This window comes from Hirsutella rhossiliensis (genome assembly GCF_020360975.1).
Source record: "Hirsutella rhossiliensis strain HR02 chromosome Unknown scaffold00003, whole genome shotgun sequence".
In the NCBI taxonomy this organism is placed as follows: domain Eukaryota; kingdom Fungi; phylum Ascomycota; class Sordariomycetes; order Hypocreales; family Ophiocordycipitaceae; genus Hirsutella; species Hirsutella rhossiliensis.
Genome location: NW_025408669.1, coordinates 7,720,637 through 7,745,351, shown reverse-complemented (window position 1 = coordinate 7,745,351; position 24,715 = coordinate 7,720,637). Strand labels below are relative to the sequence as shown.

Sequence of the window (24,715 nt, the reverse complement as noted above, 5' to 3'; positions counted from 1 at the left end):
GAGAAGCGCTGAGAAGCGCGCGCGTCGGCCAGACAGACGAGAGAAAAGAGGGCCAACGGGCAAGCGAAGTTGAACATCGGAGGCCAATCATTTGCTGCAAAGGACAGCCAACGGCAGCAGCCGAAACAGCCAAAACAGCTCACGCTCAAGCTGGACAAGACGAAGGCAATTGCCCCGAAAGGCGGCCTCCGCGTGCGACCGTTGGGGGCCGTAGACGGCCGGGCGTCGCGAGCGGAGGATCCCATGACGGATGGATCGTGGAGGGGAAAAAAACCGATGGGACAGGCGGGAGAGCTAAACTGGCTGGGGGGTCCCCTGGAGACTGTGGGTCGTGTTGGGCCTGGGCCCCGTCCCTCTGCTGCAAGGCTGCCAATGCGCCACCGGAGCTGCCCCAGCGCCCGCTGGAATGAGCCCAGGGACCGCCTGTGCCTGGTGCCTGTCATTTGTGGCAGAGAAAGAGAGGACAAGAGGAATGCATTCGAGATGGGAATGAAGACTCGACAGCGGACGACTTGGGAAGCACCCATATCCAGCACCCGTATCCATTGTGACCAGGGATGATGGAAGTCGTCTGCAATCAGTGGCCTAATTTGCAGAACAGTTTCTCATCCACGTCGTTTGTCTCGGGAGCGATTTTGGCACGCAAATGCGATCGCTCACGCAACACAGAGTGTAATGAGACGTCGACGCCTCTGCGAAGCACGCCCGTCCCGGACCCCTGGTTCATTCTCCGCAAGTGGCGTTCTGTCCTGTAGCTTAATTACCGAATGTCCTGCTGGTCGATCGCCCTCAGCATCAATGAGGCAGCCGGCGAATCATGGCGGCATGGAAGGCCCCGGACGCCTTTTGAGACTGCAGTACGGAGTACTGCCAAGGACGAACACCCACGCTGCCGCGATGCCCTCTGCCCTTTTGGCCAATGGACGTTACTGTCGAACAAGAACAGTCAAGCTGGTAAAATACCGCTACACCATGCAAAATAGGGGCACCCCCATTGGAGGTGTTATTAACGCGTATTATAAGTCCTTCTCTGCTCTGACAAGAACCTACCGTGGACAGCGGGCGCGGCGGAGAGATGCGTCCAAGTACGCCTTGCATCTGCTCTGTGCATTGTCCAGCTCACGGGCGCATTCGACCAGTCGCGGCCACGAGCCAATGACAGCGAGCATCATGAACCAGGGAGATGCGGGTTTTTTTTTTCAATTTCCTTTTCAATCCTGTCCTCGTGCAATGTTTCTGTCTCGTGTCTCTCGAGCCCGTCCCGAGTGCGTGTGTCATACCGGCGAGCAACAAGAGAGGCAGCATCGTCACCGCGCATGGGCTGGGCTCCACGATTCACTGCAAGGGCTGCTGTTGACTAAGGATATCTGTCGCGACTGGTTTTTGCTCCCACTGTACTCCGTAAGTTACCAAGTACGAATATGTAGGCAGTACCAGCAGCTGCGCAGCCATGGCATGTCGGTTGTGGCCAGGAACCTCAGATCTGACGTGCTTTCCCGCCCGAACCACCCGCCCCTACGTCTGTCGGCTGGATGAGGCAGTGAAGGCGACTCAATGTCCGTCATGACGAACTGGTTCATCAGGGACAACCACAATCTACTGCAACTGGCTCGCCGCGGGTACATGCTGAAGAGGCTAGGGGCAAGGAGAGACAGACAGGAATGCGGAATGGCATCCCCGGGGCCGATAATCTCACCCCTTTCCACGAATAGTCCTATCCCCACAAAACGAAGGGGTCAGTCGGCCTTGTGAGGAGACGATACGGCGACTGGCTCGTCCGTGGCGCAGGTCCTAGCAGAGCCCTGCCCGGGTGCCCGCTAGTTCCAATATCGTCACCGTGGCTTGCGATGTCGCTCAGTACATTAGGTCGCTAGTCTGTGGCTTTGCCCTCTACCAGCCAGGCTGCAGCAGCAACATAGCCTCTTGGCGGCTGAACGGGGAATGGCCGGGTAGGACGATGGGAACAGAGACCGGATGACATCGTCGCCGACCATCCGTGCACGGCTCGACACGGGCCGCGAGAGAGATCGGCAGAACCGCCGTGACTCACACTGACTGGCCTTGGTCCTGCATAAACAACAGCAAAGACAGCAAAGGACGGGCCACGTGATCGAGGGCTTGCCTCTGGGTTCGCGATATCCGCCCCGAAGCTGCTGCCGCTGCGCGAGAGGCCTGCGGGCCGCATCGGAGGAAATGGGGCCGCGTCCGTGGGCGGCCCTGTTTGAGCAAGCGCCTGGTCAGTTGTCGTTGGCCGGCTGCCGTTTTTCTCGTCCGCGTCTTCGCCGTGTTGCCCAGTCTCGAGAGTGATTGGTGTGGCGTGAGGAAAGGCGTGAAGGGAGAAAAGGCGGCCGCCTCTTGGTTCGTGGAATGGGCCAACGGTGGGCGCCTTCCTCTCATTCCTCCAGGTGCAGGGCAGGTAGTACAGTGCGACCAGTACGGGCGCTACGGTAGAAGTGTGGCTGTGGGCTCTGTTCTGGTGGGCCCCTAGCTTCTTGGCTTTTGGTGGGCATGCCATGCCGTGCCGCATTCCACAGTGCGGGTACTGTGGACGAACGCAGTACGCCTTTTGGCCGCCTTTTCGTCTTCTCCTCTCGTCGCCATCATCAGTCTTCATGTCTCGATGCCTTCTCTCTTCGCCTCACGGATTCCTTCTCATCCGCCAACACCAGGCCGTGGCTCAGCCGCAGCCTATTGGTCAGCCTCCGTCACCACCCACCACGCCGTCTAGCGTCCAGACGCCGCCCCGGGAGGCATGCAAGGCTTGCCAGGGTCCTGACGAGGCACGGACACGGCTGCTGCTGATGCCGCTGGCGGTCGCCATGCAGCATGGGGGGGCGTGTCGTGTGGGCCAGCACGGAGTACCATCTTCGAGGCCGCACGCCCATCGTTCGCCCCGGCCGGGCTTGGTCTAGGTACCCGCCCGTCTACCTCGTACACCATGACGGCTTTTGCGATATAATACCCACGATGCTCTTCCCTCCCTTTCCACTCTCTCTCTCCTCTTCTTCATTCACACACGGCTTTCCAGGCTCTTTCCTGACCTTGGTAGCTTACTGGTCTTCATCCACCGCGCTTGCAGAAGCACGGAGCGCCGCCAACCACTACCACCAACATTCCAACGAGCCCTCCTACACGGGCCCAGCCGCTCTCCACCATCTGTCTCTCACCTCATTGACGAGGCGGTGAAAAGAGCAAAGGCTGTTTCATACAAAACCAGAGCACTCGTCATCCGTCCCTCATACCCTTTCTCTCTTCTGCCCACCGGCGAATACCTACTTGTTCTCTCCTCCCTCTGCCTGAGCTCGCTTCCTCGGCCACAATCCGGGAGACATCGTCACCATGTGTACCACGCACGTCTACGCATATGCCTATCCCGATGGGCGCCGCGGACAGAGCACACGCCCGGCCCTGTGCAACGCCTCGCGCCACGGCCAGCCCTGCGTCGACAACGTCGTCCTCAAGCATCCCACTCAATACGTTCATTACGCGCCCGTTCCCATGGCCTCGGCGTCCGCTCCCGTCTATCCCGGTCCGGCCTCGTACACCTTTCCCCCCACGCCGCCTTCATCCTCGACGCCCATCCTCTATCGCTCCGACGACTCGGACCGCTCATACCGCAGCAACTCGTCGACGCGCAGGCCGCGCAGGCCCTCGAGCGGCGTCTACGTCACCGGCCAGCGAGTCGTAGCCGACCACGGGCACCACCAGCCTTCCCACACTGATAACCACCGTTCCTCTTCCGGCCGCGAGCGCATCGTCCTCGTCGACAACCCGCCCACCCCCCGCACCCCGCCACAGGTTTTCAGCGCGCCCCATACCGCTCCCTCGTCTCCCAGCTTCAACCCCTCCGCCCCCTACACGCCCGAGCATCCCCCCTTCTCGCGGCGGCCCGTCATTGTCGACGAGCGCCAGCGCCCATATGTGCAGATCGAGGTGGTCGATGCGCCGCGCCGCCAGGCCTCGAAGAGTAGCCAGCATACGCGGCAGTCGTCGGCCAGCTCGCGTGGGAGCAGCCGGGCCTACTACTCGAGCGCCGCCGAGGTTGAAGACGACGACGCAGTTGCCGAGGAGCAGCTTCTCCAGCGGCGGCGGCGGCGCGAGGCACGTCGCATACGCGAGGTCGAGACGTTGGAGAGAGAGCTGCGGGAAAAGGAGGTGAGAGAACTGCGGATCCGGCGGCGCATCGCAGAGGCCAACGCCGAGATCTCGCACCGCCCCGCCGTGCCGATGTCATCCACGCCCAGCAGGCGGGTGTCAGTCGCGGAGGCGGGCGGCAGCAAAGCAACGGACCGCGAGGCGGAGCTCGTGGACGCTCTGCGGCGGCTCAGCGTCAAGGAGCAGCGGCTCGAGGAGGAGCAGAGGCTTGCCGAGCGCGAGCGCGGCGAGGACGAGGCGCAGCGGGCGCGGCTGCGGGAGAGGCTGGTGCCGCGGCGGCGGGCGACAGTAGGCCCAGGCAGTCGGCGGCACAGAGTGCTTTACGACGATGGTGTCTACCGCTGGGAGTAAGGGCGTCTCGTCTCGGCGCGCGGGTGAGCCCCGGACTCTTGTGCGTATGCGTGTATACCTGTAAAGCATGCGAGGCCTAATGGACGCGACGGACTTTTCTTTTGTTGGCCTCGTCTCATTGTCACGGAAAGAGTTTTGATACCACTGGAGGCTAGATTTACACGAACATGAAGGATGTACACGCATGTGCGCCAGACCCTAGCAGAGCAACGCTCCTCGCCTCTGAGCTTGCTTCTCGTGCTGTAACCTTATGTCCTGTACGGAGTAGGAAGTGCGTAGAAAGATCCCACCAATTACGCAAGAGAGCAGGCCAGCTAGTTGATGAACAGTCCATGTCCGCTGGAAAGGAAACGTGGTGGTGCCCGGCCCCCCTGGCCGTTAGTCAGCAGCTCCCCGCTAATTTAAGCTGCAGCAGCTCCCTCCCTCCCATCCTTGCGTCTCGGCGATGCTCGTATGCAAGTGGTGAGGACCCCTTTGATATCCGCCCCCGTCTACAGACACTCCCCTCGGCAGCCGCAACTTGACTGCCACTCACGACGCTTCCGGCTCAAACAACTTGCGCCCCCGCCTTTGCCTGACTGCGCCGCATCCTGTCGATAAGCACATGTCCTCCCCGGTCTGCCGCTCCTTTCTCACATTCTTGTACATGCGAGTGCCGCCAAATGACACCCACCTTCTCCGCTGACTCACCTGCCGGTGTGCCTGCTTTCTTTTTCCCTCGTCGACCAGCGCAGGTGGCAGCGCCATCTACGGATGCTGCCCTGTGGAAGAGAGGGAGAGGTGGAACAAGACGAATTGTAGGAGGAACTGGGAGAACGGGAGCGAGCGCGTTTTCATCTTCTTGTATATACTATATAATTACGGTAAGTACAGGGCAAGCAGACGTCAACATGGATGGCGGGAGACGGCCAGGGGGGAGGAGCGGGGCTGCCGTGACGACCCCGCGGTGCTTATCGATAAAGGCGGGGTAGCGGGGTTCTTCTTGCCCCCGTATTCTTAGGTTCTTGGCTCAACTGTCTTCGCTTTGTCGCCTCCTCGATGCATCTAGATTGGCCGCCGGGGAATGAAACGAACATGGCTTGTCTCATGCCGCTCACCCTGCAGTTCGCAAAAGGCGCCAGCGCAGACTGCGGGTACTGTACATGCGGCGGGGCCAGCAAGAGACGAAGCAGCCACGACGTGCCGTAGAATGGAATGGAATGGGCGTCATCACGGGGGCCGGACGATGACGAGGTCCTCCTTCCTGGACGCCACACGGGTCACCGGTTGTGGTTGAGGCGCGAGGGGACGGTCTGTCATCTACCGTCTTCCCGCCGCTGGCCACGCGTGTGCTGAAGCCGCGCCACGCTGCTGCTTCAGAACGGCGTGCGGCATGGCCGAGGCACTGCATCCAGCCCGGCTGAACCGCTATTCGCACGCTTTTAGAATGCTACTATTTGATTTTGGAAGGGGAATGTGTCACATTGAATACCACTTGGCCAAAATGAGGGCACCCCTAGATGGGAGTGGTATTAGTGAGTGTTATATCTCCTGCTACTGTCATACTAGTCTTATAAAATACCTCCTAAGTTTCTGGCTACTATAGTGCCGGAAAGCTATAATTGCACGTTATAGCTAGTGCTTCCGATAATCGATTTTATTACTAACCTAGTTATCGCGGGGTTTTAAATGGGAGATCTTATTATATATATATATAGTTTCTAAAAGTTATAAGTAAGGCTTAGTACCTTCCTTTATATGCTAATTACTAAATCTACCTAAGTAATTTATTATAGGATACCTTAAAATCGATAATCTAGGTACCTATAATAGTATTTACTTCCCTTAAGGAAGTTACTATTAACTCCTTAAGACTCCTTATAGAAGAAGGATCCTAGAAGTTACTAAGTAAACTCTAGGAAATTACCTAGAAATCCTAGAAATAATAACCTAGTAGATTATATAGATATTTTATAGAGACTTCTATTATAAAGCGTAGCTTAATTTCGTAGTTCTCGGAGATATCCCTTAGTAAGAGGGACCTAGGAAGCTAAAAAACCGGTTTAAAAGAAAGAGCTAAAAAGAGATATAGAGAGAAGGGTAGGGGTATAAGGGGAAGTAGAAGTAGCGATAGCTTCCTATAGAGGTAGCGAGAGATAAGACGGATATACTAGTAACGGCTAGAATAAAGGGAAAAACTAGTAAAAAGTTCGGTAGTTAAGAGGATATTAGTAGCTTCTTTAAGTAAGATCTTCTTTATTAATTAAGATGCTAGATAGGTATAAAGAGGAGCGTTAGATAAAGGAAAGAAAGAGAATTAATATAATATAATAATTACTCCCTTACTATAATTACTACCCTTATAAGAATTAAATATCTTTACCTTACCTATCTAACTACTTACTTTTAATTTTACCTTTATATATTTTATATATACTTTTTATATCTCTCTTTATAAGAACTAAAGCTAAAGAAAGACTAAGAAATAAATTTCTAAACGAAACTCTTTATAGCTAGACTAGCTATATAAAGAAATTTAAGTTAACTAAACTAGTATTTCTAGGGACTAAGAAAGCTTTATCTAAGTAATATTTTTATAGATATTATTTTAAGGATAGTTTTCCCTTATTTCTTATAAACTTATTAAAGTAAGTAGAATTAGTTTACCTTTTAAGACTTTATTAACTAAATAAAATCCTACTTTAGCTATAAGGTAAAGAAGATATTATTTAATAAAGAGCTATTTATAAAGGATATCTTAAATTAGCTTTAAAAAGGGGGTCTTATTAGCACTTAATACCTAGGCCTATAATAGTAAGGTAGAAAGATTAAAACGTGCTATTATAAAAAGGGCCTATATAATAAGACTTACTATAAAGCTTCTTAATAACCTTTAAAGAGAAATCGTTAAGACCGCTTATTACTTTAAGAACTAAACCTTAAGGGACCCTAGGGACCTAAGGGACTATAGGGACCTAAAGGCCTTATTTAAGACCTAAGAAATAGACTAGAAATCCCCCCTTAAACTCTTTATAAAAAGAAGGGCCTCGCTAGCTTACCTTTATACTTATAACTATAAGGTATATATAATAATTATTAATACTTAGCTAAAAAGAAAGAAGAAAAGAAAGCTTAATCTTAAAGTCTTTATTAGATACCTTATTAGCTATAATTCTATAAATGTTTTTAGATCTAGGTTCCTCTTTTATAAAAGGTTATTTTAACTAAGGATATAATTTTCGATAAATCTAGCTTCTTTAATAAAAAGAGGGATTAATAGCTCCTTTTACTCTCTTAATATTAGCTAATTTAAAAGATTTAAATCCTCCTTTCTTAATAGTCTTAAGAAGAGGTCTTAAATAAAGAAATAAAAGAAGAAACTAACGTTAAAGTAGTAAAGGATAATACTAGCTATAAAGAAGAAGAAGAGGAAGCTATTATATTAAATAATCTAAATAAAGAAGAAACGTATAGAAAAATAGTAGAGCTAAAATATACTTACCTCTCTATACCTTCTTTTATAGAACAATAAGAAGATCTAAAAGTAGCTTTTTTAATTAGTTTTTTTACTTTAACTTTTAAAGGGGTAGTAAAAGTACCTCTCTTAAAGAATTACCTAGCTATATTTTTATCTTTACTTTAAGAAGTAAAGAAAAGGGGATACTAGCGGCTAAGTAATACTAGCTATCCTATATAAATAACTTTAGTATTTCTATAACGTTAACCTTAGCTAAGAAGAACGTTTAATAGCTTAAAGCTATAGCTACTAAATTATTTAAATAAGCTAAGGACTAAGGGGTCTACTTTAACCCTTTAAAGATAAAGCTTATTTACTTTAATAGGTAAAGGAAGCTTATTTTAAAGGGTGTAATAGTAAGAGGCCTATTTTTTAAAGTAAAGCCCTTAGTATAGTAGCTAAGGGTCTTTTTTAATTCTAAGCTTTTATTTAAATAATATATTAAAACGAAGATAGGCTCTATATAAGCTACCTTTAAAGGGCTATCTTACTTAGTCTCTATATAAAGAGGCTTATTATCTAGAGCTTTTAAGTAACTATATTAAGCCTATATAACCTTTATAATTCTTACGAAGAGAGATATAAGAAGTATATAAATATCTATAAAGGTAAAGTTAAAAGTAAGGGGTTAGATAAGTAAGGCAAAGATATTTAATTCTTATAAGGGTAGTAATTATAGTAGGGGAGTAATTATTATATTATATTAATTCTCCTTCTTTCTTTTATTTAACTCTTCTCTTTCTACTTATTTAATATCTTAATTAATAAAGAAGATCCTACTTAAAGAAGCTACTAATATCCTCTTAACTACTAAGCTTTTTACTAGTTTTCCCTTTCTTTTCTAGCTATTACTAGCACGCCCCTCTTTAAATCTATTTAGTATCTTAATTAATAAAGAAGATCCTACTTAAAGAAGCTACTAATATCCTTATAACTACTAAGCTTTTTACTAGCTTTTCTCCTTTATTCTAGCTATTACCGGTATATCTATCTTATTTCTTACTACTTCTATAAGAAGCTATTACTACTTTTACTTCCCCTTATACCCCTACCCTCTTCTTTATATTTCCTTTTAGCTCCTACTTCTTTCTTCTATACTAGGTATTTTTAGCTTCTTAGGTCCCTCTTACTAAAAGATATCTCTAAGAATATAAATTAAGCTATACTTCGTAGTATACCCCCTTAGCTATAGTATACCCTTATAGAAAGGGTAAAGCTAAATAATTAAGCTAGTAAGTATTTTAATAGGGATAAGGGTATATACTTAAAGCACGCGTAGTATATAGCTAAGGATTAATAGAGCAATTAACTATATAATTATCTAATTATCGGTCCTATATATAGCTCTAAGGGTCTTAGGTTATTAATATAAGTCTTAGAGATTTTTTTACTTTATACCTCTTTATTTCTATTAAAGTCGCGTAACTAGCGGCCTTTACTTTAAAGGGGAAAATAAAAATTCGAATTAGCTATAATTAAGGAAGATACTTAATTAGATAATTAAGGTCTTTATAAAGCCTTTAAGTATACTTAGAAGGAAGTTAGATAGGGAGTACTAAGGGTCTTATCTCTTTAACGGGCTAATATCTATAAGGGTGCGATCTTACCTATTAAACTCCTCTTTAATAACTTTCTAACCTAAGATATTAATAGAAAGGGCGCGATAATAATAAGTAAGGCTCTCTTTCTAAGTACGTAAGTAAGTAAATAAACTATTAATAGAACTTTTTTCCTTTACTATAATCCCTTCCCTTTATATTATTTATTCCTCCCTTTACTTATAAGCTACTTATCTAGCTCTTTCCTATCTTTACTTATATACTACCTTCTTTAAATAATTATCTACTACCCCTTATATACGCTCTTAAGTATTCGCGCTTATTATTCTTAAGGGCGTTAAGGAAATAAAGTAGTTTAATAGGTAAGATCGTACCCCTATAGATATTAGCCCGTTAGGGGGGGGGGGATAAGACCCCTAGCACTCCCCTTCTAACTTACTTCTAAGTATACTTAAAGGCGTTATAAAGACCTCGATTATCTAATTAAGCATCTTCCTTAATTATAGTTAATTTAAATTTTTATTTTTCCTCTTTAAAGTAGAGGCCGCTAGTTATACGACTCTAGTAAAGACAAAGAGGTATAGAGTAAAGAAATCTCTAAGACTTATATCTATAACCTAAGGCCCTTAGAGCTATATATAGGACCGATAATTAGATAATTGCGTAGTTAATTACTCTATTAATCCTTAGCTACGTACTACGTATGCTTTAAGTATATACCCTTATCCCCGTTAAAACTAGTCTTTAGGGCGTAAACTCGTTATTCCGTTCTATTTACACGGCGATGAGTAGCTTTACGAAGCTAAGAATACCTAGAGGACGACGGTACTATTTAGAAAAAATAAAATCTAGGGATTTAATAATTAAAGCAATAACTACCTTAATAGCTAGAGTTAGGGACCTAATAAGGCGATAGACTTACCGGGAAATAAATAATTAGATAATACCTTCGCTAGTTGTAAAGGAAAAGCAATAAGCTAATACTAAAAAACCCTAAGCTCTTATTATTAACCCTACGACCCCTAATACTAGCGACTCGGTTAAGAAACTATAATCCTTATATAATACTTTAAAAGATATAAATAATAATAATAGCGTAATCTAGACTATTCTAGAACCCTACTAAGACCTCTTACTTATATACGCACTAATAATACTAATATAGGTACTAACGAGGGACACCCTACTAACCTTAACCTTAGCTCTCCTCTACGTAGTAGCTTATAGAGAACGCTTACCTCCCGCTAATAGATAAGAAAGTAAGTAATAAGATAGTTATAATAAGATATCCTTTAACTCTAAAAACTCTAACTTTAAATTTTATAACCTCGTAATCTATAAGTATACTATATCTAGAAACGCTAACTATTAAGAGGGATTATCTAATCCTACTACTAGTAATATAAAGAAAATTAAGGTAGATATTAATAAGATTACTAATAGACTTAAAGATATACTCGCTAGAAGCTAAGATAACCTTATAAGAAGACTCCGCTAACTATAACTCTTACCTATTAGTAAATATAACGGTAAAAACGTAACTAAATTCCTTAAGAAGTTCGAACGGGAGATACGCGTTAACCGTATCTATAATAAAGATAAAATAGACTAGCTTAAAGTCTATATCTCCTCTATATAAGCCCCTACTATTAAAATTCTTATAGATAGGCTTACCTAGGAAGAAGTAAAGAAGAGACTCCTTTAATACTACTACGTATATAATATTAAATAACTAGAAACTACTAATAACTACTTAGACTATTATAATACTAAAAAGCCTAAGACTATTACGGAAGTTACGGAATAGCTTAGTCTCTACTTATACCTATAGCGTAAGGTATAACCTAACGGCTAGGAAGAATCTATAGTCTAGTTATACTTTATCTACTATATAATACTAAAGGAGGATATTATTAACGTTATAAAGAGAAATAGGAAGATATCTAAAGTTATCTTAAAACTCCTATATAAAAGCCTTATTTATATAATTAATAACTACTTAGTACCTTACTAGGACGTTAAGCGACGAGATATAGTATCTAAAGTCTATAATTAAAAGCTTAAGAACCTAAAGAAAGACTAGCTCTTTAAGGAAATTAACGAAGTAATAAAGGAAGCCGAATCTAATAAGGGCGAAGAAAAACTTCTTAAAGAGCTAAAGAAAATAGATAAGAAACCTAGATAGCCCGTAAAGGAGATCTTAGACCTAATAAAAGCCTTTAAAGATATAAAGATTAACCTTACTCGCTAGTAAGAGTAGATATTTAACTAGCTTAATAAGGAATAAAGACGCGTTAGTAGTAGAGGCTACTCTTTAAGTCGTAGATAAGGAGGTAGCGTAAATACTATCGGATTTTATTACCTATCTAATTAATATATATAGTTTTAAGTTAATGCTTTTAACCGGCCTAGGAGATACTTCTATTACGGTAAAGAAGGATACTACCCTAAGAAGTATAAGGTATACTCTTAGGACTACGAGATCGGATTTATAATATATAAAGTAGTAAATAGGACTCTTTACCTTAAAAGAAAAGATAATAAAAGCGTAATTCCCCCGGTGCTTACTAATAGGTTTTCTTAAATAGGTATATATATTTAAAGGCTTATCGTATACTAAGTAGATATATAGCTAGACTCCTTTATATTACTACTTATAAAATAGGTTAAAGCTATAGTTATACTATCTTACCCGAATTAAGCTACTAGTAAAAGAGAATCCGGTTTCTTAGACTAGTTCTAGAAATATAGAAGCCTATATAAGTAGAAGCTAAGGAATCTAGAGGTAAGCGATATAAGAAAAAAGTAAGAAGGATATTAGTTATTATAATTATAGATAACTTATAATAAAGCGAAATATATAATTAGATAATCTATATAACTACGATAGGGATTAATGCCTATAAAGGGAAAAGATAAAGAGTTAAAGAGGATATAGAAGAAATTAAGATAATAAGAATAGTAAAAACTAGCCTAAAGATTATCCCTATATACTATAGATATAGAGTAGATCTAGATAAGAAGTTTAATAGACTTATAGATAAAATCGTTGGAGAAATTATATATAAAAGAATCCTAATCCCTTTAAATTACCTAATCGACTTTATTCCCTAACTAAGCGAGAGACTTAGTATAAGATATATAGATATAGCCTAAGGTATAGAAAACACTAAATTCTAGAACCTAGAGAAAGTAGAGAGTAATATAAGACCTTATAGAGTTACGATAATAGTTATAAAAGTAGCCGAAGATAATATAGAGAGTAGTTTACTCCTCCTTAAATATCTATAAGGAAAACTCGCGGTAGCTTTAGTATAAGTTAAAGAATAAGACAAAGAATACTAAGTCGAACTAATTAAGCTTACTTACCTTACTTATAAAGAATCGGATTATAAGTACTATTACGACCACGGTCTAGTAAACCGCGGGGACTAATATATATTACGAGGTTACGTAACGTAGGGAGCAAGGAATATTAAACGGACCGACGGGCTAATTAAGTTTAGAGCGACGGGTTACTTTAGCGCTCTAACGCTTTACGGCTAGGATCGTAGGATCGCTCTAGCGCTCTAACGCTCCTAGATAACGGGATTACCTAGCGCTCCCGCCGATCTAAGGAAGCTCTCGAGATATATAAGGAAGGAATAAAATACTCCTTTAAATAGATAGCTCGATAGCTTTTAATATATTATAATTATTACGATCTCTATTACGATCTTATCTTTAATTCCGATTACTTAATTACCTTATTATAGTCTACGGTCTATAACCTCCGACTTATTACTAATATAATATACTTATTATTACTTAAACTACGCCCTATTATATCTATTAATATAAACCCCTTAATAGGTTTATCTCTTAAAAATAATATTAGTCGTTATACGTTAAAAGCTCTTATTTAGTATAATACCGCGTTACGCTAAGTAATATCGTAACTATTAATATGCCTATATAATAAGCTAGATTAACTAACTCTAGAGCTACTATATCGCCTTAGGATATAATACGCGAGATTATTACCCTTCGATATAAAGTATAGTTACTTAGGAATAGAGGAGGTAACGGATAAGTTAGGGACCTTAGAGAAGTAGTTAAACTAAAATAGCTAGGACTATTCGACGGTACTTATAGTACGCTTCGAGACTTTCTTACCTAACTTAAGGCCTACTACCGGATTTACCCTACTAAACTCTTAGACCTAGTTAAAAAGGTACTCTATATAGGAAATTATTTATCTAGAATAGCACTCGCTTAGTTTAGACTTATTATAAGGGACTTTCTTAATAACTAACTAGCGCGACGAGATAACGAAATAGATAAAGTCTTTACTAGTTTCTAAGGATTTAAAGAAGCTATTATAAAGGTATTTAAAACGACCGACGAGGAATAAGAAGCTAAATAGAAACTCTAAGAACTCCGATAAAGGATCTTAGTATTAGATTATACTATAAAGTTCCGTTAAGTTACCTTAAAGCTTAATTAGGATAACGAACCCCTTATATTACGATTCTACGCCGGACTTAAAGAAGAAGTTAAGGACGAGCTCTATAAGGAAAATCGACCTAATAACCTCTCGGACTATATTACTATAGTAGTACGAATCGATAATAGATAGTATACGCGATACTAAGAAAAGAAATAAGGAAGAGGAAACTAGAACCCTTCTTATAGAAATAACTTTAGCTAACGCGCTAACTATAAAAAGAAGCGCGAAACTCCTATTACCTACGCCTATATAACTAACCTAGGTAGGATAGATCTAGATATAATATAAAAAAGTAAAGGAAAGTATTTTAACTATAGGAAACTTAGATATTACTCTAAGGAATATAGATAACCTCGTAAGGAAAAGAAAACCTACTAGGCACTAGCCCTAGAAGGTAAGAAACACCTAAACGCTACTAATAGATAGGAACTAAAGTATAAACTCCTTAGTTAAACTATATACTACGATAATAAATATATAGTATACTTAAGCGATAAGAATAGTACTAGATAGTTCTTAAAGCTACTAAAGAAAACCCTTATAATAATATAATAAAAGGATCCTAAAATATAGAAATAAGTTAAATTTATAGAACTAAAATACCCTTATCTTAAAGGAGTCTCCTAAGACTAAATTAAGAAGAACGGTAAACGATTCTAGGAAGATATACGAAATAAAAATCGATAATAACGATAGGCAGTCTATAAATAATATAATAAAGAAGATATAAATATAGCCCTTATACTTACGAAACTTAGATAATAACCTAAAGAGGAATAACGAAGTATCGACGATATAAGCTTTAAAGAATAAGAAATACTTAGAGAAACGGAAGATAAGAACGAACTTATACTACTACCCTTACTACTAAGGGAAAATACTATAATTAAAGAACACGCTCTATACTTTAAAGAATTTAAAGAAATACTTAAAATTAGAACTTAATAAATACCTTAAATTCTTATAGAAAATTAATAAGCTATAATAGTTTAATATAAACCGGCACTATATAGGGAAGACTATACTATAGCTATTACCGCGGTCGATACTTTTATAGCTCTATAACGAGAATAGTAACTACGAGGAGAATTTTTAGATAACCTAAGAATAGTACTTAGTTATAAAGAATATAAGTATATTTTATAGATCTTATACGTTTACCTAGACTATATAATATACTTCTAGGTAAAGGCACGATATAACGCCTTCTTAGTTAAGTTTAAAGGATAAATACTTTCGAAACCCTACCTAAGTATAGAACTAGACTACTAGAAAATCGATTAACGCTACCTAAACGACTAAGTTATATTATTAGAACCTAATTATAGTACGCTACTTAAATACCGCGATAATTATAGTTTATTAACGAGATATCTTTTAGAGATATATAAAATCTATAAATACGCTAAAATAAAAGAATAGTATAACGCTACTTGCTCTAAGGTATCTAAACCCTTAATCTTTTAAAGACTTATATAATAAGTTAAATATAACGAAGAAGATTATAACGAATATATATACCTAAACTATAGAGTTTATAAATATAAAAAAGTATAAGTATAGTATAAATAATATAATAGTATACTAAAAGATTATTAGTAATATATATAAAGGCTATAAGCTATATTTAACTAAGAAAGAATCGATATAGAAATACTATATAAAAAATAAAAAGACGCTAAACGAAAACTTAACCTTTAGTATAAAAACGAATAAAATTATAAAGTATAGTACGTAATTAACTATAAAGTAGTATAATATAAACGATATAGCGTTAAGAAATAAGAAATCTTTAATTAGCTATAAAAAATTAGTCTCTTAAGCCTTAATATAATACTACGCGATAAAAACGTAAAGAAATAATATTAATAATAAATCGAAGAAGAATACTTAAATAAAACGAATAAGGACTAAGTAAAAAATAAGGTACGCTATCTATAAAAGGGCTATAAACTAGTATAATACGATAAGATCTAAGGACCCTATATATAGTAATAGTAAGCTATAGTAACTAAATAGTATTAGATATCTAAATTACGGGATATTACGTATATATACTTTTAGACTATAGCGCGATAAGTAATTACGTTTTACCTAAAGTCGTTAATCGTTACTAACTTATATAGAGATATAAGATAGATCTATATAAACTTATAAATATCGAAGGAGAGGCCTTTAACTATAATAACGGAATTATTAATATAGAGATTAATTACCTCGATATTAATATCTAGGGCTATAACGAATAAGTTAACTTCGATATTATAGATATTAAAGAATATAACCTTATATTAAGACTTCTATAGCTATAGGAGAGCAACCTACTAATTAACTAAAGAACTAGCTAGCTATATTAAAACGAAGATATAAGTTTCTAGGACTAGTAGATTTAAGAGAAAGTAAAATTTTACGATAATTTAGCTACTAAATAAGATAAAAGGGATAACCGTTTAAGTAAATTATTACGGGCTTTAGTAATACGAACGAAAATAGTAACTAAACTAGCGGATATAATAAAATCGACTAATAAGACTTACGTACTAACTAATATAGCTATATAACCTAGTATTTAATATAAATAGAATAAAGGATATAATATAAAGATCTAAAGAGTTATTGCTAGTCTAAGGAAAGACCTTAAATAAATTAATAAAGAGCTTAAGTTAAGAGAAACTAGCTCTTAAAAGAAAGAATAAAGCCTATAAGATAGAATAAAGAATATCCCTTAAGAATACTAGAAATATAATAAACTCTTTAAGGAAGAACTTAAGATAAGGTTACCTAAATATAGCTAATAAGACCACGAAATTTATCTTAAGGATAAAATAACGCTAACGTTCTATAAAATCTATAACTTAAACGAAAAGTAACTATAAACGCTATACGACTACTTTAACGGGGACGAGGGCATATACCTAAAGCACGCGTAGTACGTAGTAAAGGATTAGTAGAGCAATTAACTACGTAATTATCTAATTACTTAGTCTATATATAGCTCTATAGGCTTTAGGTTATAAATACGAGTCTTTAGAGATTTCTTTACTCTATGCCTCTTCGTTTCTACTAAAGTCGCGTAACTAGCGGCATCTACTTTAAAGGGGAAAAACAAAAATTTAAATTAACTATAATTAAGGATAATGCCTAATTAGATAATCGAGGTCTTTATAACGCCTTTAAGTATACTTAGAAGAAAGTTAGAGGGTGCTAGGGTCTTATCCTCTAACGGGCTAATGTCTATAGGGGTATAATCTTACCCGTTAAACTCCTCCCTAGCGACTTTCCGACCTAAGATACTAACGGAAAGGGCGCGATAATAACGGGCAAGGCTCTCTTCCTAAGCACGTAAGTAAGTAAATAAACCGTCGATAGAACTTTTCTCCTTTACTATAATCCTTTCCCTTCGCGTCCTTTATTCCTCCCTTTACCTACGAGCTACTTATTTAGCTCTTTCCTATCTTTACTCGCGCACTTCCTTCTTTAAATAATTATCTACTGCCCCCCGTATACGCTCCTAAGTATTCGCGCTTATTATTCCTAGGGGCGTTAAGGAAACGAAGTAGTTAGCGTCTTTACTAGTCCGTAGCTTTAGGTACGGCTAGATTAGATAAGCTATAGAGTCTCGTAGGCTAATCGTTATCGCGTTACTAGCAGTCCTACGTAAATATATAGAATTATAGTCGTTAATATCCTAGTAGTAGTTCTAATATATTCCTAGGTTTTTAACTCCTTCGACCTAGGAGGGTTTAAAGCCCGGTATAAACCTTATAGGGACTATAGCCGGAGAAGCTATTGCTATACTTCGTTTCTAGGGAGTAACGGGGCGTGCCGTAGGCGTTACTAGAGTCTTCGGCCTTAGGGTAATTAACCGAGCGCCTAGTAATTTCGGGGTCCTAAGGCAAGTAGGCAGCCGGGCTATCTACCTTTCTTCCCTACTAGCTCCTTATCGGGTTATCGGCGGGGGAGCGGTTATGAGTCTTTCGCTCCTTTATACGTTTAGAGGAGCCGTTAGTAGCGGGCGAGGAGTAGGCCTAATTAGCTATATATTAGAGGGGGAGAATAAAGGCGTCGTTTCTACGTAGATAAAGGGACTAGTAGGGGCGCTTAGCTCTCTCCTTTATAGGCTCTAGGGCGGGGATCCTATCTCGAGGTTACTTAGGGAAAGGCTGCTTAGTTTAGATAAGGAGCTTAATTCGGTTAACGCTTAAGGTAACGAAGGACTAGGTCTATTCTTAATTCCCGTCGGCGTAATTAGATAGTTAGGGGTCTTTTTAAGGAGAAGTTTCGTAAAGAAACCGCGCGTAGCTTAAGCAATCGGGTTAGGTTGCTCCGTAAGGGCAGCTAGCGTAGATAGCTCCTTTCTCGCTTTCCTCGCCGTATAAGCTAGTTCTACGTCTCTTTAGAGCGGTAGTCTTTATCTAGTAGGCCTATCTAGGAGGTTAACTACCTCTAGGACTTCCTAGAGGTCTTATTCTTCCTAGTCTCCTAAGATAATACGGTTATATCGGTAAATCCGCTCGCTCCTAGGAATCCTTATAGGAAAGACTCCGCCGAAAGTCGTTAGACCTTAATTAAATAGTATCCTTTATAGTCGTCTAACCCCGCTATTAAACTACTAGGAAACTCTACCGCCCTATAATATCGCTTGCGTATAATTAAGCTTATTTACCGCGATAGCTTAGATTCTATATATTAGCCTATTAATATAGCCTTTTATACTTATCCTCTTATCTAGCTTAAAGAAATACTAGTCTTAGTATAAGATCTCGTCTATCTACGGGGCTTCTTACGTTACTCTATACCTTTACTCTAGAATCACTTTAACTTTTAAGCATCGCTATTTAATTATCTTAAGGCATAGCCCGACTATACCTCTAACCTAGTATTAGATTATTATTAAAGCTAAGTAGCCGTATTCCTACCCTTCTTATTAGGCAGTATAAGGGACTAGCGTATAGGTAAAGTTATAAGGAACTTAGAGGATATAAAGAAACTACCGCTATACTGATAGGAACGTATAAAGTCTAGCGTATCGTCCCTCTTTCTAAGTATTAAAAACGACTAGGTTTCCTTTTCTACGGTCCTAGAAGAACGCCCCCTAGTAGAGTCCCCCTTCGTTTATGCCTACCGAAAAGTTAATAACTCTAGTCGTATACCTTCGTTTATACGCGAAGTAACTAAGGTCGAAGGTAGGAGCGGTAAACTTAATTAGATGCTCCCTATTATTTAGGCATTCGTAGTACTTCTTATATCTATCTTCTATATCTTCGATAGGTTCCCCTTAGTAGTCGGTATAAACCGATAGCGGGTAAGGTAAGGGGTATACTACGTTCTCGATGCCTCTTATTAACATTTTAATTATCGCGCTAAGGCCGAAGCTCATAGCCTATCGTTTATCGATAGCTCTACGGAGAAAGTTATATATATCGATAATATACTCTTCTTAGCGGGCCTTATTCCTAGTAAATCCGTTTATCTTTTTAACGCCCTTATATATTATCCGAGCGTCTTTAAGGGTAATATCCCGCCGCTTAATAGGGCCCGTTAGCATCGGGTGCTAATAATCTCTATAGACGTACTAAGGAGGTTGCTTCTACTTATAAACGTCTCGTCGGTCTTAGTCTATAAACCTTTCCTCGTCTTTAGCGTAGAAGCGCCCTTCGCCGCCTTCTACTTTAACTTCGCCGTGGTAAGCAGGCAAAATAGAGCTCCTACTCCTAAATAGTAGTGCGCTAAAGAAGATAGCGGCATCCTTAGGGAGGTCTATAGCCGGGCCTAGGATGCTATTTAGGTTCGCCGCTATATCTTAGGAAAGGGTAGAGTAAGCGAAAGAGAGGGAGAAGCTAAGATTAGATAGTTAAGGTAAGTAGTTTTAAGTTATAACGCTAAGAGGCTAAGAGGGTATTATATATATATATAGGAGTTATATTAATAGAGGGGATCGTTATAAGTAAGGAAGCATACGGAGTATATATATATATATATACGTATAGAAGGAAGAAGAAGGAAGGAAGAAGGAGGGTATAGCGAGAGGAATAAATAGTTATTAAAGCGCGCGGTTATTAGTTACTTTAGCCGGCCTCTATAGCGGTAAAGTCTCGGGCGTGTTTAGCAGTTACGCCTAAATAGCTTCTTCTACTAGTTATCGATTAGGGAGCTATCTAATCCCCGCCCTTTTCTTTTCCTCTTTACTCTCTCTATTCCTCTTCTCCCTCTTCTCTCCTCTATCTTCTTTATTTCTCTAGACCGCTACCTTTTATCTTCTCCTTTTACGATTGCCTCTTCTTCCTTATTATATCTCGTAAGACCGCTAAACTCGAAACTAAAGAGCTACTAGATATCGTTAACCTCTCTTTAACTACTCTTCTACGACCTTCCCTCGTTACTACTACTCTTCTTACTTAAAATTATCGTACTAAGGTCTTTCCTCTTCGTATAAAGTACTTTTAAGTAACGACTATCTAACTTATTTAATCTCGCTTAGCTCGTTCTAACCGTCTTCTTCTATAGATCTATAGTTACTTTAAGACCTAGGTCTATAGTAGAAATAATATCGGTTACTAAGGGTTTCTAATTTACGTAGAAATCGCCTTTCGGTTATAGGTTCTATTAAAAGCTCCTAATATCGTTAGGGTTAAAGCGCGCGGTCGCTCCCCTCTCTCCTACTTTCTCGAGAGCACGCTAGGTTAGTATAATTAAATCGTCTTCTATGCCCTTTATTATAGACGTCGGCTAGTAACCTATATCCCTATAGAAATCGCTTATCCGCGCGGATACTTCTTTTCTTAGCTTAGTTTAGGGCGGTAAGAATACTCTCGAGTAGTCTTAATTACTTTATACGGAACTCGCAATCCTCGCCTTTATTAAGGGTATATTCGAACTTATTAGATAACTATAACTTCCGCTTACGAGCACGTTATATTTCCTTTTTATAAGTATATCTCTCTTCTAAGCACTACCGGCGGTTCTTACGCTAACTACGTTTAGGATTCGACTAAGGCGCCCGTTTACGAATAGCGGTACTTCCTTAGATACCGTAGGGCTACTTACGACCCTAATAGATTCGCTAACCGTCTAATAAATTTTACGATAAGTATATTAATAACGAGACCGCCCCTCGTCTTCTTTGCAATATCCCTAATCCCTTTAGTCTTACTAAGGATTTAGAGGAAGGGGAGGAAATTAACCTTACGCCTATCTTACCTAGAAAGAGATTGCATAGGTTTAACGAGCTCTCTCTTAAGTAATAATTAGATAGTCTTTAAGTTCGCTTTATAGTAGTCTATAGTAGGTTTACCGGGAGTAGGTAGCCTCGTTTAGTCGCTATCTTTAGCGGCAAAAGTTTTTCTCTTAAGGTAATACGCGTTTAATTCGGTAAGTCGAAAATACATTAAAATTTATCTTATAGGCGCGTCTATTTTCGCTACGGCGGGTCTCCCCCTCTATAATAAAGAATAGATATCCCTATCTACGAAGTAAAAACTCTTATTCTTAAGGGAGGTAGGTAGTAAGAACATTCGTTTTCTTATTTTATTATTTAATTATATCTCTATTCGCCTTCTTTAAGGTAGTAGAGGGTAGGCTATTATTAGGGAAGGGTAGGAAGTATTATCTTTATCTACTTAAGGAGCCTTAAGTAGAAAATTTAAAACGATAAGGTAGTAGGTAGGGCACTCGTAAATATCTTAGCTACTATAGTCGTCCTTCGATTAGATAGTTAGACGGTGTCCTAGTTACTAGTTAGGTTCTAGCGTGCTTCTTATAATAGTTATAGATTTTTATCTTTACCGCCTTTTCCTCCTTAGCTCCTTTTTACCTCCTCCTTTTCTTATTAGATTAGCGTCTTTAGGGCTCTAGCGTAGAGATCCTTTTTTACTTTACTAAGTTACGGCAGCTAAACCTTCATCGTATGCCTTAGGCCTTTCTTAGGTATCCGTAGTCGCTCTTCTTCCTCTTCCTAGCTTTAATCCTTCTAAGGTTCGTTAGGGAGTCGTTGCGACTATAGCACTATCTAATCTAAGGCTTCTCTACTTAGTAGGAGTAGTAAATTATTTACTTCGTCCGTTATTTCTTCCTTCCTCCTCTTATCGAGAGTAATCTTATCTTAGAGCAACTAGTCGTCCCTAGTAAAGCACTACTAACCTTCCTTATCCTTTTTAAACTTCTTTAGATACTCTCCTAGGATTGTCTTATTAAGTATAATTCTATCTAAAGTCTTAATCCTATACGCCCTAAACTACTCTAAGCGCGATACTACTTAAAAGGGACCGTTCTACCTTATCTAATACTTAGCTTACCTCCCTAGATTATTTAATTATCTTACGTTAAATAGTAAGACGAGGTCTCTAGGTTATAGGCTTTCTTTCCTTATCGTATGCTTATTAGCTTTATCCGTCCTCTCTACTAATCGATTCCGATATCTTATTACTCTTTTCTTAGCTTCTTCTATATTTTTCTCTTTCCTTTCTAAAACTTATACTTATGCTTTAAATAATTCTTCTTTTATCTTTACTTTATCCTAGTCGATTAGTCGCTAAGTCGGGTATTCTATCTTAAGAGGTAGTACCGGTTCCTATCTATATAGTAGGTAGAAAGCTAATATTCCGTAAGACTCTCTAACTACTATTCGGTCTATAAGGATTACTTAGTTAAGGTATTTAATCTACTTACCCTTTTTCTCCGCTATTTTTATAAGCGCTATTATTAACCTCTAGTGCCCTTATTCTACTACCGCGTTCGCCTTTAGATTATATACTAAAGTTTAAATAACTTTAACGCCTATATCCTCTAAGATATACTTAAAGTCTTTCTTTATTTTAGGCCCTCTATCGATTATAGCGTATAGTATTACGCTATACCTATAAATAATAGAGAGTATAAATTTAGTTATAGCTCCCGCGGTAATTTCTTTAACTAGGGTTACTTCTACCTATCTAGTAAGGTCGTCTCGTGCTTCTATAAGGTACGAATACCTATAATTAGATAGTATATACTAGCTATTAAAGTAAATCTTACTTATAAGGTAGCTAGGCGCGGTCGCGGTTATAACTTCCTAGGGTCTCTTAGTCGCAAAGTATTAGCATTCTTTATAAGAAGAGATTACGCCGTAAATATTATTCTAAAGGCTAGCCTACTAATACTTATCTTTTATAAACGTATATATAACTTATTGTCCTTTATGCCTTATTTACGCGTAGTACTTTACGATAATCCTTTTCCGTTCTTTTAGGTTATCTATAACTAGTATAGGTCCCCTTTCTTCCTTCCTAGGGAGTCGCTAAAGCTTTTAATCTTTAACGTAGAAACTTAGACTCTTTAGACGTAGCTTCCTATAGTCTTATTTAGAAAGGCCCTCTGGCCGTTTTAACGTTTAAAGGAAGTTCGCAATTATCCTCGATTCCTTTAAGTAGTCCCCTTATAGCTTAGTCCCTTATACCACGTTTAAGTAGAAGTCTATAAATTCTTTAATATCGCCTTCTATTTCCTTATCTAATACGTTAGAAGGTCCTTTAGGCTTTCTTAAGAGTCTATCGGCCACGCTATTCTTCTTACCTTCGACGTATTATATAGTAAAGTCGAAGAGGAAAATATAGCTTATCTAGCGAGTTACTATAGCTCTAGGGACGTCTTTAAGGGTACCTTTTAGTTAATTAACTAAGACCTATACGTTAGTTTCTAGGATAAAATATACGCTATATAGGTATATTCTTAGTCTCCTAAGCGCACTTAATATAGCCCTATACTCCCTCTTTATCGTATTATATTTAGTTTCTACTAGTAACTACGTTCTACTTTCGAACCTTATAAGGCGCCTCTTTCCGTCGACGATTTATATTAAGACTGCCCCCTAGCCGAGCAGACTAGCATTATATATTAGAATAATATCTCCTCTTCTTAGGCCGATATCGAGGGATACTAGAAAGACTAGATTAGTAATAGCTTCCTTAAGGGCAGCTATCGCTTTTGCTTATTCGTCTCATTATTCCTAATAGACTTTTTTCTTTAGTAGGTCTATAAGGGGTTTTACTAAGACAGCGAACTATCTAATCTAGATTCGATAGTATCCTACGATACTAAGGAAAGCTCTAATATATATTATATTAAGGCATCTTATCTATTCCTTAATTTTAATAACTTTAGCTTCTACGGGGCACCTTCTATTTATTCTATAGATATAACTAATAACTTCGGTCGCTTACTAGTAGAATTTCGATTTAGCCCCCGTAATCGTATAACCAGAGAGTTTAACGTTAACTAGGACTTTATTAAGGTTAATAAGGTATTCGAAGATAAATCTCCTTACTCCTAGCGCCACCTCTTTATTATTATACGTTATATCGGGCCCCTTAATACCTATATTATCGAGGAAATTCCTATAGATATTCGGTATAAGGTCTTATAAGATTCTTTATATTATCCTTATAAATTAGCCGACTAAGTTTATAGCCCCTTAAGGGAGTATATATATATATAAGAGGCTAATAAGTATCGCGAATATCGTTAAGTTATAGCTTTTAATATTAAGAGGGATCTAATTATAGCCTAAAAAAAGGTCTAGGAGGGAAAGGATCTTATATATCGAGAAGTAGTCGCTAAACTCGTTTATATTCGGCGGTAGGTTCGTATCTCTTATTATAACGGCATTTATATACGTAGTAGAATTAATTA

At 39.5% G+C, this 24,715-nt stretch overlaps 1 protein-coding gene across 1 annotated transcript; it reads left to right on the top strand.

Moving 5' to 3' along the window:
- Positions 1-3,339: 3,339 nt before the first annotated feature.
- HRG_04123 (uncharacterized protein) lies at positions 3,340-4,506 on the top strand (the record flags this gene model as incomplete). The annotated part of the gene is made up of 1 exon (XM_044862594.1): positions 3,340-4,506. The coding sequence occupies one exon, from the start codon at positions 3,340-3,342 to the stop codon at positions 4,504-4,506; it is 1,167 nt and encodes a 388-aa protein (XP_044723620.1).
- Between the last annotated feature and the right edge of the window lie 20,209 nt (positions 4,507-24,715).